Raw genomic sequence first — 17,641 nt, forward strand, 5'->3', positions numbered from 1 at the left:
CGCCAGCAGTGCCGCCAGCAGCACCAGCCGCCGCTGCGCCTCCTGGCCGGCCAGCCCGCCCGCCCGGAGGGGAGGCTGCCACCTGTGCCCTGCAAGAAGGTAAGCAGGCAGGCAGGGAGGAAGGGGGCCGAAAGCGGGGGGGGGCGGCTGGCGGGAGGGGGCGGCCTTCCTCCTCCTCCTCCCTTCCTTCTCCCCCCTCCTTCCTTCCTTTCCTCCTTCCTTCCTTTCTTCCTTCCCTCCTTCCTCCCCCTCCCTTCTTCCTTCCTTTCTTCCTTCCTCCCTCCTTCCTTCCCTCCCTCCTCCCTTCCCTCCCTCCTTCCTTCCCTCCTCCCTTCCTTCCTTCCTTCCCTCCTTTCTTCCCTCCCTCCCTCCTTCCCTCCCTCCTTCTTCCCTCCTCCTTTCTTCCTTCCTCCCTCTTCCTTCCCTCCTCCCTTCCTTTCCTCTCTCCCTCTTCCTTCCTTCCTCCTTCCTTTCTTCCTTCCTCCCTCCTTCCCTCTCTCCTCCCTTCCCTCCCTCCTTCCTCCCTTCCTCCTTCCTTCCTTTCTTCCTTCCTCCCTCCTTCCCTCCCTCCTCCCTTCCCTCCTTCCTTCCTTCCTTCCTCCCTCCTTCCTTCCTTTCTTCCTTCCCTCCTTCCTTCCTCCCTCCTTCCCTCCCTCCTTCCTTCCTTCCTTCCTTCCTTCCTTCCTTCCTTCCTTCCTTCCTTCCTTCCTTCCTTCCGTGGCTCTCAAATATCCGATGTTCATGTCTTGCGGCTCTCAAACATCTGACCTTTATTCTGTGTTGCTCTTTTGTTAAGCAACTCTGGCCACCCCTGGAGTAGACAATACTGACTTTGGTGGACCCAAGCACTGATTCAGTGTAAGGGAGCTTTGTGTTTGTGTCTTCTGGTGCAATTTTGATCTCAGATCCTGTATTTTACTTCATCAGTATATGGGATAAGGCACTTTCTCAACTGTGCTGCATAATGCAGCCTATTTATTTTGTCCTGTTTGCTCTGTTGGCTCTATCTGCGCCACCTTCATCACTTTCGGGGTGTGGATCCCCCAGTGGGGTGGTCTCCCAAAACTCCCTCCGCTGGCTGTTTCTGATAGCCCTGCGCCCCCTCTTTCATTTGATATGTGTCCCGTGCGGGTGCCACCCTCCCCGCCAGGAGATGCCGCAAAATGAGCCCCCTTGAGGCTTATGGCGGCAGGGCTCGGGGGAAGCAAGCTAGACTGCTGTTCTTTTGAGGGGTTATAGAGTGTTTCGAGCCCGTCCCTGTGGCATCGGTCCCATCATTGTGGGACCCAGGGGGCCGGCGCAGCGGCCCGCTGAAGCAGCCTGTCGGTCACTTCCGGGTTCCTGTCCTGCATCTCGACCTGTTATTAGTGACAGGCTGCTTTGGCGGGCCGCTGCGCCGGCCCCCCCTGGGTCCCACAATGATGGGACCGATGCCACAGGGACGGGCTCGAAACACTCTATAACCCCTCAAAAGAACAGCAGTCTAGCTCGCTTCCCCCGAGCCCTGCCGCCATAAGCCTCAAGGGGGCTCATTTTGCGGCATCTCCCGGCGGGAGGGTGGCACCCGCACGGGACACATATCAAATGAAAGAGGGGGCGCAGGGCTATCAGAAACAGCCGGCGGAGGGAGTCGGGAGACCACCCCACTGGGGGATCCACACCCCGAAAGTGATGAAGGTGGCGCAAATAGAGCCAACAGAGCAAACAGGACAAAATAAATAGGCTGCATTATGCAGCACAGTCTCACTGGAATCTCACTGGAATCTGACTGGCTTCTCAGTGTGGAACCCGTTCTCTCTAGTCTTCTCACTTGAAAAAAGTAAAAAAAGAGTTTTATTTAACTTTATTTCCCCCTTTCCCTCTCTATAAATAATCTTGGTGTTTCCGGCGGTGATATTTGGGGGATTTTGGGGACGTCACAGGAAGTGCTGTGAAGTCACTTCTTGTTTCCGGCAGTGGCATTTGGGGGAAATGATGTCACAGGAAGTGATGTCACTTCCTGCTTCCGGCAGGTGGTGCGGGGGAAATGATGTCACTGGAAGTGATGTCACTTCCTGTTTCCGGCGGTGGCATGACGTCACCAGAAGTGACATCACTTCCTGTTTCCGGCAGAGCGCGCGCACACACACATTCCTTCCCCCCTCAAGGTGTCCCTGGCTGGCCTGCAGATATTATGGCCACCCTATCCTTTACATACACAAAACTAACTACTGCATTTCAAATGGAATATCCAACTATTCAAAATACATTTTGAACCACTATACACCATAAGACTTCATTATATTAACAGGCATTATTTGCTCTGCAGACAGCAGTCCTTCCTTGGATCCTTTACATTTGGAAACTTACCTATAACCTGCCATGGATCACTTGAATCTGCAAATATGACTCTTCTATTAGAGGTTGGTAAAATGAGTACCCAGCTTGCTGGGTGGAAAGTGTAGATGACTGGGGAAGGCAATGGCAAACCACCTCGTAAAAAGTCTCCTGTGAAAATGTTGTGAAAGCAGCATCACCCCAGAGTCAAAAACGACTGGTTCTTGCACAGGGGGACTACCTTTATCTTTTTATTAGCAAAGTTTGACCCACATTTTCTCCCATCACTGGCCTGTCTTTTGCTGTTACTGAGGCATGTCAGTGCTGTATTTGTTAGCTCTTGAACAATTACAATTCACCCCAATAATTTAGCAACCTCTTTCTGCATTTAGTTCTTTTAAGAGGGCTTTTGTTTATAATCACTGTTTTCCATTGCTGTGTTTGGCCTTCATTGCCTGCTCAGTTACGTACGTAGCTGATTGAAGCTGAGCATGGTTAGCCTGTTGGTCCTCTTTTCTTGTTCTTCTCTCAAAAACCTGTTGTCATAATGGTTCTGAACTAGCTTGGGTGCCTTGGGGACAATCATCTACTGTTATCACCTGTCATGAGATAAGAGAAAATAATGATCAACATCACAAGACAGGCAGCTGGAATCTATCAGCAGAAATGCTGACACAATCCCTTCAAACAATTTCTAAAGGAATTATCACTGGTGGGAGGATCATATAATCCTTTGTGAATTGTGAGTCAAGCATTAGCAGTAACAAGACACAAAATGTAACATTAGCTTTTATTGGAAGACAAGACCAAGGTTGCTAATAAGGATGAGATGGGAATAATGTAAGTAGTTTGCTGACCAGTTAGTTCACTAACCAGCAAAGAAGCAGCAAAGGAATTACAAAGGGAAAGAGAGGGTTACAGCTTTGCAATAATGGCTTGTATGGGTCCAGTATGCAATAAAGGACTACAGGAACAGTGAGGGCTGTGTGACTGAAGAACCTGTAGGATTTATAAAGTTATATTTCTGCTTATAAATCATACATCTGTGCATACATCAGAATAAGTGACTGTGCACACAGGGTTGGAGTCAGACTGACTTTTCCAATGACAGAATGGAACTTTCCTTCTTCCTCCCAGTAATTTTCACATAATGCTCCTCCTAGGGTACAAGCAGGGGTTTTTTTTGTAGCAGGAACTCCTTTGCATATTAGGCCACACACCCCTGATGTAGTCAGTCCTCCAAAAGCTTACAGTAGGCCTTGTACTAAAAGCCTTGTAAGGTCTTGGAGGATTGGTTACATAAGGGGTATGTGGCCTAATATGCAAAGGAGTTCCTGCTACAAAAAAAAGCCCTGGGTACAAGTGATAAGGAGTGGAAATGGCCAATTTAGTCTGGATCCAACCCATAGAAAGCACCTTCTGTCTATACTAGGAGAAAAACTAGAGGGTGCTAAACAGGGCTTTTTTGTAGAAAAAAGCCCAGCAGGAACTCATTAGCATATTAGGCCACATACTCATTAGCATATTAGGCCACACCAACTGGGATAATCATGTGCAAGTGGACCTGGTGGTAGCTGTCTCTTGCCCCCCACCTGTCACCCTTCCCTCCCTCCATGCAAAAGCTGCAGCTGCTCCCACCAGACCTCTGAAGGCACCCACATACCCCAGCATCAGTCTTTCAGAAGACAATGCCTACCCGGGAGGGAAGGAGGGAAGGAGGGAAGGAAGGAAGGAAGGAAGGAAGGAGGAAGGAAGGAAGGAAGGAAGGAAGGAGGAAGGAAGGAAGGAAGGAAGGAAGGAAGGAAGGAAGGAAGGAAGGAAGGAAGGAAGGAAGGAAGAAGGAAGGAAGGAAGGAAGGAAGGAAGGAAGGAAGGAAGGAAGGGAAATAAAACTCTCGCAAGGATCACACAGCAGAAAACTAAAAATATAAAATGCTCTCAGCCTGGGAAAACATGAAATGGCAGGGCATTTCAAGCTTTTCCCGTTCCAGTCTACTCAGATTAGCAATGGCTCTCCAGTATAATATCCCCCTTTGGCTGAGGATTCCCAAGTTAGAGTATCCAGGAGGCACTAGTCCTCATGTCCCATTAAGAGATAAAGCTCAGACCATCAACGCTTGATTTGCAAGGAAACAATTCCATTAAGCTTCAGACAGAGAAAGAAAGAAAGAAAGAAAGAAAGAAAGAAAGAAAGAAAGAAAGAAAGAAAGAAAGAAAGAAAGAAAGAAAGAAAGAAAGAAAGAAAGAAAGAAAGAAAGAAAGAAAGACAGACTTGGAAAGACTGACAGAGAGAGTAGGAGAGAGAGTGGGGGAGTGAGAAATAAAGCAAATAGAAAGGAAAAAGAAAGACTGACAGAAAGAAAGAAAGAAAGAAAGAAAGAAGAAAGAAAGAAAGAAAGAAAGAAAAGAAAGAAAAGAAAGAAAGAAAGAAAGAAAGGAAGGAAGGAAGGAAGGAAGGAAGGAAGGAAGGAAGGAAGGAAGGAAGGAAGGAAGGAAGGAAGGAAGGAAGGAAGGAAGGAAGGGGGAGACAGTTGGAAACAAATAGAAAAGAAAAGCAAGAGAAAAGAAAAAGTGGTGGGAAGGAATGAAAAAAGGAGGGGAAAAGCAAGAAAGAAAGAAAAAAGAAAAGAAAAGAAATAAAGAAACGGAAAGAAAGGGGATGGGAGCAACTCACCTGCAAAACTGCTGACTCTCAGGAGTTCTGAACCCCGCTGGCCAGCAGGATGTTGGGAAGCCCCCGGGGCAAGCTGGCCTCCCTGAACCCTGTCAGCCAGTGGGATGTTGGGAAGCCCCCGCACAAGTACGGCTGGTCTCCCTGGACCCTGCCAGCCAGTGGGATGCTGGGAAGCCCCTGCGCAAGCATGGCTGGCCTCTTTAAGCCCCGCCGTCCAGTGGGATGTAGGGAGGCTCCCGCGCAAGCACAGCTGGCCTCCCTGAGCCCTCTGGCCAGCAGGATGTCAGGAGGCCACCGCGCAAGCGTGCCAGTCAACCGGGGAAGCTGCTTGGGCTGAGCCAGAATGCTGGCCTGGGCAGCCAGAATACTGCCTGGGCTAGCCGGAATGGTGTTCTGGTATGTTCTGGCTCAAAAAGAGCCCTGGTGCTAAATGCAAAGTTTGTGCTTGCATATTACTAATTTCATTTAGAATTGCCTACCTTTCCCCAGAATTATGCTTTTTGACTCAAGAATGTCAAATTAAACATTTGGTTCACAGTTCAAATATTCTAAACATGAACACTAAAAAATCAGTGGGCTGAAAACTATACTCATAAGTCATTTACCACAGAACACTGCCCCCCAAAACTATTTTTAATTGAATGCTGCAGATTCTCCTTGAAGACAGCTATGGAAAAGGTCTCACAGGGTGATTACAGATGGCCATCTCAGGGCAGCATGAAGCCACCCCAAAGGGAGCCGACCGGAAAAGGAGCAGACCAGAAGCCTCCAGATGACACGTGGCCTGCCCCTGGAACAGAGACAGACTGCGTGCACCCTGGAGGAGCTTCCAGAGCATTTGTATGCCTCCTGTCCGCTCCCCAGGCGCTTCCTGGCTGTCCAGTCGACTGGGAAGCACCTCAAAGCCACATGGGAATTTTGGCACCACTTCTGAGGTGACTGAAATCCGGCCCCAGGTGGGCTGTGGTCGGGAGGCAGATGTAGGTCTGAATGCACCTTTTTGGTCTGCAGATGTGGATGCACTTTGTTGGTCTGCCTGCCTCCCATCCCCAGGGCAGCTTAAACTGCCCATCTGTAATCACCCACAGATTCTTTTGTTAGGGCTGCAATGTTTAATAGGTTAAGAGATACGGCTAATTGGCTGAAATTTTAATTGCAAATACAAATTTGGCCCCTAGTTCCTTAAGAGAGCTGACACTACATCAAAATTTCTTGACCTGGGATTCATAATGAACATCACACCATCCAGGACAAATGATAAACTGAATTCGATCCTCCCTGTGCTAAATTTGGTTCCCCTCCACCATTGGTAAATCAGTAAATATAGTTTTCCAGTTTTACATTCTAATATTTCAATTTAGATATTTCCTCTGATTATTTTCAGATACCATTTCACTGATTACAGTTGTACTCAATTCATACTTGCATTTCAAAGATGATGAAGTTTAATACAAAATAATTTGGTGCTAAGAACTGAGTGATTTCCAATTTATGCTTAATTGGCCATAGCAGCAACACTGGCAATTAATTTGAAATGATCTTTCATATTAAACTATAGGTTTCTCTAATTATTAAGATTTTTAAAAAATTAGAATCTAAATGTACCTGAACCTACCGGTACCTGAAGTGCTTTTTGTTTCTTTTTCCAAGATTTCCTGTCTTTATTTCCAAGTTTTGCTTTTGCCCAGACTGATTTACAAAGCTCAGTAGATTTTGATAGTTCTGAGAGTAAAAGTAAAAAACAAATTTGAAAGAAACTTCCAAGTTTCTATTTTGAAATAACTAATAGTATTAATAGTTTTTACATCAAGCCTGTGAACCACTGTAACATCACTCTTTACACATTCAATTGGGCCATTATGATAAAATTTGTTCTGTAAAAACAATGATAATCAAAATACATTTTTGTGTCATTGTGTTGCAAGTGGTACCAAATAAAGCTTTAATTATAAACACATACAAAATAATACATAGAATCATAGAGATGGAAAGGACCTCCAGGGTCATCTAGTCCAACTCCCTGCACAATGCAGGAACTTCACAAATACCTCCCCCTCACACATACATCCTCAGTGACCCCCCTGCTCCATGCCCAGAAGATGGCAAAAACCTTCAGGATCCCTGGCCAAACTGAAGATGGTGATCACATCACTTCTCAGTCATCTCATCTCAAGGCTAAACATACCCAGCTCCTTCAATCTTTCCTCGTAGGACTTGGTCTCCAGACCCCTCACTATCTCTATTGCCTTCCTCTGGACACATTCCAGCTTGTCTATATCCTTCTTAAATTATGGTGCCCAAAACTGAACACAACAATCTAGGTGAGGTCTAACCAGAGCACAGCAAAGTGATACCATCACTTCATGTGATCTGGACACTATACTTCTGTTGATACAGCCCAAAATCGCATTTGCCTTTTTAGCCGCTGCATCACACAGCTGACTCATGCTTCGTGTACTGTCCACTAAGATCCCTAGATTCTGTTTGCACATACTACTGCCAAGACAAGTCTCCCCCATCCTATAATTATGCATTGGATTTTTCTTACCTAAATGCAGAACTTTACATTTATCCCCATTAAAATTCATTTTATTTGTTTTAGCCCAGTTTTCCAGCCTGTCAGGATCATCCTGCATACTTTCTGTCTTTTACTATATTTGCTACCCCTCTCAATTTAGTATTGTTTGCAAATTTAGTAAGCATTCTCTCTATTTGTCATCCAAATCATTTCTAAAGATGTTGAACAAAACAAGTCCCAGGACAGATCTTTGAGGCACTCCAGTTGTTACTCCTCTCCAAGAGGATGAGGAACCATTCACAAGCACTCTTTGGGTGCGATCTTTCAGCAGTTACATATCCACCTAACAGTAACAGGAAATTCTTTCCCACGGAAGTTTTAGGTCCTAGTCTGGAGGTATGTCCTACATTCTTAAAGGAACTGTATAATTTTGTGGGGATCTATAGTGCTACAATATTGCAAAATTGGAACCCTAATCAAATACCAGGCAATTACTGAACATGACTAAGATATGAAAAGCTTGAAGGTTCTTTGCGAAAAGCGATTTTGAAGCAGTGTTATTGCCTTTTATTTTGCTGGTCTTCTCCACTTTCTCAGCCTTGTGGGACCAAAAGCGACTTCCCTTGAAGAAAGTGCAGTTCTTTCTACATGGATTGATCCAGAACGAGGTGTTGCACTGGAACGGGAGATGGGAGTGTGAGCAATTGCTACCGTACCCTGATCTATCAGAACTACAGGAAAATGATTTGGATTCCTTTATCTTCACATGCTGCGAACCACAGTTGCAGTCTTTGTTGAGGGCAGAATGCAAACAGGATGGCTGTTTTGACTGGCTGCTAAAGCCATTCTTTTCATCCTCTTCTGTGAACCCCCAATTCACATAACCTCCTCCTGGTTCCTTACTCTGGTAGTGAGATGGTAAAGAAATGTTGCTGGCAATGATAGGAGTTTTGGTAGCTAAATAATGTTTCTCTATGCTTTCACCACCTTTCTTGGCTGACAAAAAAATAACAGAGTCCAGTTCCTGTCTTTGATGGATAACGGGCTCTCTTTCTACAACATTAATATTGTGTACATTTAGGTGAGCAGTACTGCTGCAATGCTTGGTGTGAGGCTTGACTTCTCGTTCTTCTTCTTTGAGCTCATTCGGAGTACTTGCAAATGACAAACTCAAGCCAGTATCTTCAGTGAAAGAGACTCCTCCTTGCTGATCAGAAGGAACCAAAAGAAATTGTCCATATCTAGGAGCTGATTTACTCTCTGATACACCAGAGGTTAGAGTGTCATTTTCTGCCACCTGTTGCTGATGTTTATCTGTTGATTTAATCTCATTGTAGTCCATTGTATCAAGAACATGCTGATGACTCTCGGAAGGCCACTGGCTTCTTGCCAAACTTCTCAGAAGGGAAGGAGGCACACTGAAGTAATTGTACTTTTTATCATTCAGGCATTCCAGACTGCTGAAAGCCTTGGTATATGTGACATTACTCCAGCTATGGGGAAGCTTTCTGCAGCCTTGGTGCTTCGTATCAACAAGAAAAGCCTCTTCAACTTGCAGCGTGTCCACAGCTGAAATTACTTTTAGAGTATCAACAGTTAAAGCAGAAAGGTCTTGTAAATGTCCCAGCTGACTGTCTAGTGCAAGCAAAGCATCTTTGATGTAACATACTTTCTCGTGTACCTCTTTCAGCTGCGAAAACATCTCCTCAACTCTAGGATAAAAGATCCATACATACATATATTAGAATTTATATACATTATTCACTGTATCAATGGAGCTACTTAATTTCATTATCCACAGGTGCAGTTAGCCCTTACAAAAATGAGGCAGAAAGTGATAGGATTGGCCTTCATGAACTGCTGATATAAGGAACTCATGAAGACAGATCTTCTATACTTTCCCATTCTCTCAGCTGAAAATTTACCCAATCCTACAGTTTTACCACTGCCTCTTGTACCATACTGAATTTTGTCTCCCAAAGTCCCATCACTCATAGCATTAACTTTTTATGGGTCAGTGTCTTGAAGAGCTGTTACTGTGAGTTCCTTCTCTTCACAGTTCACAGGCTTCAAAACAAAAATATGCTTAAATATACTAAAGCTGGATAATTTTTCCAGCTAAGTTCCACCTACATGAACATTTATAGCAGCCAATTAGTCAATATCCTTTTTACCAGATTTTCAGAACTAAATGTTAGCCAAAATGGTTGACATTATAATGACTTTCATGTCTACTGCTCAAAAAGCTGCCTGATACAAATCTATCTCTAAATATAAACAGGAATAGCCATGGCATGGAATTCTAGAAATTCCATATATGGATTTCTTAGAGGAAGGGAAAGAATATACTAGAATAACGAGGTATCATTCATAGCATATACAGTGTATATATAGTGATGTGTTCCAAAAGTAAATATGAGGGCTTATGTATTTATTTAGAAAAAAATATTACAATTAAGACAGCCATTAAAATCCACTCAGCATAGCAGCATAAAATGATAAGTAGGTTAAAAATGTGTCTCTAAAAAATGTCTCTCTTACTGTTTCACACACTCACCAGGAAGCGCCATGTGGCTTTGCCGGCTCAATACCACCACCACCACCACCACCACCACCACCACCCCCCCGGCAGCTTTAGTCTCACTAAGATTTAAAGACACAACTTCCAAAATACAAGCAGTTGGTGAGTCTCTAAACCTGCCAAGATGGAAAGGCACATCATGGCTGTTGGGGCAGGGCTTCCCTCACTGGTCAGCTGGCTGGCAGTGGGGAGAAACCCGCAAAATTGGGTAATCTCCTACCAGGATCTGGGGCCTGGCAAGCCTAAATATTCCCTGCCTTTTCTGTTTCTTTTAAATAATGGATTTGTTCCTTCTAAGTTCTCATTTTAGTTTTTGTTACCTGACTACAATTTGACACTTGTCTCCAGCTTATTTTTGCATTTCTAGATCTATGAACTGCAGTAAAATGAATACTGGTGCAGGAAGAGACTTCCTACCTTTCAGTTGTTACACGGATCCTTTCACAATCACTGGAGTGCAGACTTTCATTCTTCTCATGAAGGTAGTTTTCCACACACTGCTCTTCAAAATCATGAAGTTTTTTTAACTCCTCATCACTCAGATAGAGCTCTGAATAATTACATTTAGATGGTTTTTAACCACACTGTGTCACATTATTTCTTAAACAAAGGCATTGAAAGAATATGTTTTCTGGGCTTCAGTGAATTTGAACCTAAGCTGTAACATATATAAAGTCTGAAGAGATGTGCATTATCAGCACTGCATTTATATAAGGACAATTTACATGTTTCCATCTACAGATGTGCATTTGGATATTTTCAGTCCAAACATAAAACTACCTTAACAGTATTTTGGGGTATATTTGGGCATTTAGAGCAATATTCAATATTTGTAGAATACCTAAAATGGATCTTGAATATTTTCATGAAGATTTGGAGACATCAGACTATCATTTAAAGGCTCTCAGGCCTGCTTTTCTTCCATTTAATATGTTTTTAGGACAATGAGAGGGAGTGGGGAGGGATGCAGCTCTCCCAGGCCATGGAATCAGATTTTGGGGGAGCACTGAAACCATCTGCCCAATCACAATGATTATAGCCCTTCATGACTCTGAACATTGGCAAAGAAGATTAAAAAGCTGGACTTGCTGCAGCTTGACTCAAACTCAGGGCATGATTTTTGGAGTGGTATGCTACTGCTGCTGTGATCTATCTGTGCCCTGGATTTATTCTGCTGACTTCTGCTGTCTGCCTGGGAAGACCTTCTTTTCTTCTGCTTTGCCCTTTGTTTTAAAATATTATTTTGAGTTTTCTGTGGGGGGTGTTGCCTGGGGTGTTGTTGTAGTTGAGGGGTACATTGATTCAGTTATTCAATAGAATAGATCATCTATTTCTGAACTGTATGTAACAGCTTGAAGAATTAGTCAGGTCCCTGCAGTGGTGTATTTTCAGTCAGTTTCCACAGGGTGGTGCTGCCTTCTTATGTCCAAAATGTCTTGTTTCCCTAAAAATTATATTTGGTGCTAAAATAAAAACAGTGATGAAACTATGAAAGTTTCAGATGATTTCTCACAATCCCCTTTCCTTTGCAATTCATGATTGATCTACTTCTGCAAGCAGGGTGGAATCTTGTTCTTATAATTAATATGGACAGGCAACTGAAGTGCCATAAGAACATTCTGATTGATTAACTCTGCAAGTAAGAACATTAGAATGAAAGCCCTACTGAATCAGACAAAGGTCTATCTCTAGCCTAGTCTAATATTGTGTTTCCCACTGGAACTCACAAGATACCTCTGTGATGCCTCCAATCAAGGGGAAAAGACGACAGTGTTCCCTGTCACTTCCCCCTCTATACCAATAACTGATATTCAGACATGCACAGTCTGATGATAGCTAATAGTCACTTAATTCATTGATACCTCCATGAAATCATCTACTTCCCTTTAAAAGGGAACAACATCTTCTTTTAGTGCTTTTAAAGAGCTAATTGTGTATAGTGTCTGTTCTGAATCTATTGTTCATGAGCTTCATTGTGCTGCCCTTTAGTCATTTTTCTACAATGAAATGCCCCAAACTCTAATTTTCTCTCAAATTGAGGCTACTCTACTCCCTTGACCATTTTTGTTGCTCCTTTATACATCATATCCAGCTCCACTAAATCCTTTTCTATGGTAAGAGACTAGAATTCCAAATGTGGCTGCAGCACAATTTATAACACTAGTGGTTTTATTTTCAGACTTGTTCCTAAAAGTACCTAACATGGACTCTCAGCTCTCTCTGTGTAAGGAATACAGGAAACTTCAGGCTATCCTTACTTAGTTCAACACGTCTCTCTTCTTGATCAAATTCATTTTGTGGTCGACGGTGGCAGAGACATTTGAGAAAAAGACCAGTATAGCTCAGAATGATGAAAGGTGGAGGCAGCCATGGCTTTTCATGGTAGGTCATTATGTAGCGGTAACGGTTGTATTTCCAGAGTTTGTTTGATATGGATTTCATATCAAAATAAACATTACTGTGGGTGAAGATGGAAAAGACAAGTGGGGAAGAAAAAAGATTATCAAATAAATATTCAAGGTTCTTTTCATTTAACAAAACTTAAATGTATAGTGCTTAGTTGCCAAAGTTTTACAAATCTTCCTATTGGATGTTAGTAACAATTCTCATGAAATATCAGTAATTACATTTATAAAGATTTTACAAATGGATTTTAAAATTAAACAAGTTCAAAATAAAGGCAAAATTCAGCAAATTATATCAGTTTGTCAACTCTAGGTTGGGAAATTCCTGGAGACTTGGGAATGGAGCCTGGGGAGGGTGAGGTTTGGACAGAGGAGGGATCTCTAAACCTGAGAGCCAGTTTGGTGTAGTGGTTAAGTGTGCGGACTCTTATCTGGGAGAACCGGGTTTGATTCCCCACTCCTCCACTTGCTCCTGCTGGCATGGCCTTGGGTCAGCCATAGCTCTGGCAGAGGTTGTCCTTGAAAGTGCAGCTGCTGTGAGAGCCCTCTCTAGCCACACCCACCTCACAGGGTGTCTGTTGTGGGGGAGGAAGGTAAAGGAGATTGTGAGCCGCTCTGAGACTCTTCCGAGTGGAGGGCGGGATATAAATCCAATGTCTTCTTCTTCAGAAGAAGAAGAGTTGGTTTTTATACCCCGCCTTTCTCTACCTGAAGGAATTTCAAAGCAGCCTACAATCACCTTCTTTCCTCTCCCCACAACAGACACCCTGTGAGGTAGGTGGGACTGAGAGAACTGTGACTGAGACAAAGTCACTCAGCTGGCTTCATGAGGAGGATTGGGGAATCAAACCCAGTTCTCCAGATTAGAGTCTGCCACTGGCAGGGTATAATGCCATAGAGTCACCTTCCAAAGCAGCCCTTTTCTCTAGGGGAGCAGACCTCCATGGTCTGGAGATCTGTGGTAATTTCAAGGGCTCTCCAGGTTCTACCTGGAGGTTGGCAACCCTAAACAATCAATCTCTTATGGTCTAATGCAGGGGTGGCCAATGGTAGCTTTCCAGATGTTTTTTGCCTACAACTTCCATCAGCCCCAGCCATCAACCATGCTGGCTGGGGCTGATGGGAGTTGTAGGCAAAAAAAATCTAGAGAGCTACCATTGGCCACCCCTGGCCTAATGAATTGTTCATGTGAAACAGTAGCTTATAGGGCAGAACATAAAAACCCTAGGACAAGCATATTCCTACATGCCAACACAACCTACTATTTTCCTTCTCCTTCCTAGGCTACAACAGTTTCAAAACCAGTCAGCTAGTTTTGTGGATAGTTTGTACATGTTCTGCCTTACAGTATTTAAGCAGTTTATGGCAGGCTTGCAACATTCCAAGTCAGAGTGACAGGACACTTTGAATTTCAGCTGCTCTGCTACATTTCTGAAAGTCTCAGGATCAAACCAGGCCCTAAAACCAACCTTAAAAAGGTAAAGGTAGTCCCCTGTGCAAGCCCCAGTCATTTCCGACTCTGGGATGATACCGCATCACAAAATTTTCATGGCAGACTTTTTATGGGGTGGTTTGCCATTGCCTTCCCCAGTCATCTACACTTCCCCCCCCCAGCAAGCTGGGTACATATTTTACCAAACTCGGATGGGTGGAAGGCTGAGTCAACCTTGAGCCGGCTACCTGAACCCAGCTTCCGTCGGGATCAAACTTAGGTCGTGAGCAGAGCTTGGACTGCAGTACTGCAGCTTACTACTCTGTACCACAGGGCTCCTAGAACTAGAACAACCTAGAACTAGACAAATATTTGTTATTTTTTTTATACATCCTAAACTTGCCATGGATATTGCAGAGGGGACTTTTTGTGTGTGTGTGCAGCATTAGAAATCAATAGTTTAAGGACTGAAGAGCATAAAGTACCATCCAAAAGCAATTCCCTATAAGCCAGACTGCTAATTATTCTCATTAGATGCTGGCAAACATGTTTGTAATGCGGCATTATACCCTGCCAGTATGGTGCACTGGTTAAGAGGAGTGGACTAATCTGAAGAACTGGAGAGTATTTACAAACTATCCATCTATGGCCATGAGCTACTCAAAATGGTGGTGTACCACCAAGCTTTTTACTCATCGTGGTTCAAAAATTCTTTATGAGGAAATGCCAGTGTCCACATCTATTGATTTTTGTTCTACCAACCAGAGATGACTTTGAGGCTTAGTGCGGGTTTGAAGGCAGAGTGTGAGAAACAACAGAGAGACGGAAACACTAAAGTACCTTTGAATTCCAGTTTGCTTTGTGAAATCTATTAACCTAAGCCTGATCTGGTTGGTTGCTGCTGTAAAGACACTACTGTGTGCTACTCACTCCATAAATATATGCAGGTGTTTTAAACAAATGCCATGCATACATGGCCTAGGACAAATGCACTGTTTTTAAGTCTTTGTCATAAATTTATAATGTCATAATATTTAATTCTCCATTCTGAACTGAATCTTCATAATACAATTCATGTTGTTGAAATACTAGCAACAAACCACTGTTAGAACATTTTCATTACTCATTAAATATTCTTGGTACTTACTTAAAGAAAGCAATAAGAAGATTGACCATAATTATATATTGTACAAAGAGGTAGACTGCCTGAAGGAACGGTGTAAGGAAGGAACCTTGAGGGCAGTCTGGATTTAATTCACAAGCTGTAAATTAAAAAAGAAACCCCTGTATACATCAAAACACCATAGGACTCATAAGCTAATGAATACTACATTCCTCTTTTGTAGGGTAAGAGTTTCAGTCTGTATTTTAAAAAACCCTATAAACCAGGGGTGGCCAACGGTAGCTCTCCAGATGTTTTTTGCCTACAACTCCCATCAGCCCCAACCAGCATGGCTGATAGCTGGGGCTGATGGGAGTTGTAGGCAAAAAAAACATCTAGAGAGCTACCGTTGGCCACCCCTGCTATAAACCTTCACTGCCTTAATGCTAATGAATCATTAACAGAAATAAATAAAGCTTTCTTAACATTTTAACATTGTCTTCTTTTTTGAGCTACCCACCATAGCAAAGGTAAGCTTTCAGTTAGACATATATACATACAAACACACACACACACACACACACACATATATATATATATATATATATACACACACACACACATACATACATACTGTGGCTAATAGTCACTGATGGACCTCTGCAAACTGTTGTTAAACACTAACAATACAATCTGGATGGAGTGGACCAACATAATATAGCATCATGAGATACCTGTCCTTAAATGTTCTAATTAATCAGCTTGAAAATGTTCTACAGTTCTACAGATTAAGACATAAAAAACACCTGAGACAAGAGTTTTTAAAGAAGTAAATAAGTGTTGAACCCAGTAAACTTTTCTGCTGATTGAAAAGGAAGGGAAGGGGGAACCTCCTTTGACCATCAATAGTTCTGTGCTGGGATCATGGGACATACATATGCAAAAAACATGTAGCACGGGCTGTGGTAGACAGGAATTTGAGACTCAGTAAAAATGCTGGCTGGATCCAACCTTCTCTTGTGTTAAAATGGCTTTTTAAAACTTTTGGGAGCCTATGACTTGATTAGGAAATCTTACATCTTATAGTGCAGAGCTTTCTATGTGTGTGAAAACACACAACAAAATGGTAACACACATACTTTCAGTGCAGACCATCCAAGCTCCAGTTCCTGGCATACCCAGTTCAAGGGCCTCATGAACAGGTGCTAGAAAATGTTTCTCTCCCTAAGACCTAGCAAACTGTTGTTAAACACTAACAATACAATCTGGATGGACTGGACCAACATAATATAGCATCATGAGATACCTGTTCTTAAATGTTCTAATTAATCAGCTTGAAAATGTTCTAATTAATCAGATTGAAATTTGCACCACATTTTGCACATCTTTTAAACCTCTTATAAACTTTTCATTAACCTCAAACTGTAAAAGTAGGCCTACCATCAATTTCTCCTGCATACACTTCACCAAACATCATCCAATAAGGCTGAAATACAATATCTCGCGCCAAAGTCCACGATGGCTGTTCATGAGGTGAAAGTATCGCTTTCCTAGACACACCAAAACTCAACAATACTATGGCCATCATAATTACAATATAAAACATGTTCGCTGTCTGAAAGAGAAAGAAAATTAAGCATTACCATTAGAATGGTGTATTTCCTGTACCATTGGGAGTACTAATTGTTTAGAATTTAATGAACTTGATTGGACAACTCTAAAAGAAACAAGTGAAAAGTGTTGTATGGTAATGTCATATGTCCCTAATCAAGATAGTGAGGCTCATGTAAGTGAAAAGGACTGGAACCGAGAGAATCCACCATGAATCTTTGGCACAACGCAAACAAGCAAATATAAAAGGAGTAGTACATGAACTGTGCTGCTTCTCTATGCAAAGCAGTTTTTAAAGCAGTATCAGCCTTGTAGGTCAGTATCAAAATTTCATTCCAGACTAGAGGCAGCAAATAACATCAGAAAATGTTCCCTCTAAGCTGCAAAGTCTTGTGAGCAAAAATTCTACTTTGTGAGCTACTGGCATTAAAGTTGTGAGCTACTGCATAAATTAGTGTGCTATGGGATCATCCTTCCTGACCTTCCGGACAAAAATGTGTGAGCTGGAGGCTAAAAATCTGTGAACTAGCTCACGCTAACTCAGTTTAGACAGAACAGTGCTACAGACAGAGAAGGACTACTTTCTCCATTTGCCTTGCATGTTACTTCCCAATAGGGTTGCCAAGTCTAATTCAAGAAATATCTGGGGGTTTTGGGGGTGGAGCCAGGAGCAAAGTTGTGACAAGCATAACTGAACTCTGAAGGGAGTTCTGGCAATCACATTTAAAGGGACCGAATGCCTTTTAAATGCCTTTTCTCCACTGGAAATAATGAAGGATAGAGGCACCTTCTTTTAAGGCTCATAGAATTGGACCCCCTGGTTCAATCCTTTTGAAACTTGTAAGGTATTTTGGGGAAAGGCACTGAATGCTATGCTGAAAATTTAGTGCCTCAAAAACAGCACCCCACCGAGCCCCAGATACTCACAGATCAATTCTCCATTATACCCTATGAAAATTGGTCTCCATAGGGAATAACGGAGTGCCCAGCAGACATTTCCCTG

The 17,641-nt window shown here is 42.9% G+C and overlaps 1 protein-coding gene across 1 annotated transcript in view; it reads right to left on the reverse strand.

Moving 5' to 3' along the window:
* TRPM6 (transient receptor potential cation channel subfamily M member 6) overlaps positions 1-17,641 on the reverse strand; it is a 127,975-nt gene that overhangs the window by 48,425 nt on the left and 61,909 nt on the right. Inside the window, 8 exon segments of the mRNA XM_060237473.1 lie at positions 2,788-2,891; positions 2,893-2,915; positions 6,605-6,711; positions 8,072-9,219; positions 10,506-10,638; positions 12,347-12,546; positions 15,073-15,187; positions 16,468-16,642. Coding sequence (XP_060093456.1) covers positions 2,788-2,891; positions 2,893-2,915; positions 6,605-6,711; positions 8,072-9,219; positions 10,506-10,638; positions 12,347-12,546; positions 15,073-15,187; positions 16,468-16,642 — 2,005 coding nt within the window.

Source organism: Heteronotia binoei, chromosome 4, assembly GCF_032191835.1.
Source record: "Heteronotia binoei isolate CCM8104 ecotype False Entrance Well chromosome 4, APGP_CSIRO_Hbin_v1, whole genome shotgun sequence".
Lineage (NCBI taxonomy): Eukaryota > Metazoa > Chordata > Lepidosauria > Squamata > Gekkonidae > Heteronotia > Heteronotia binoei.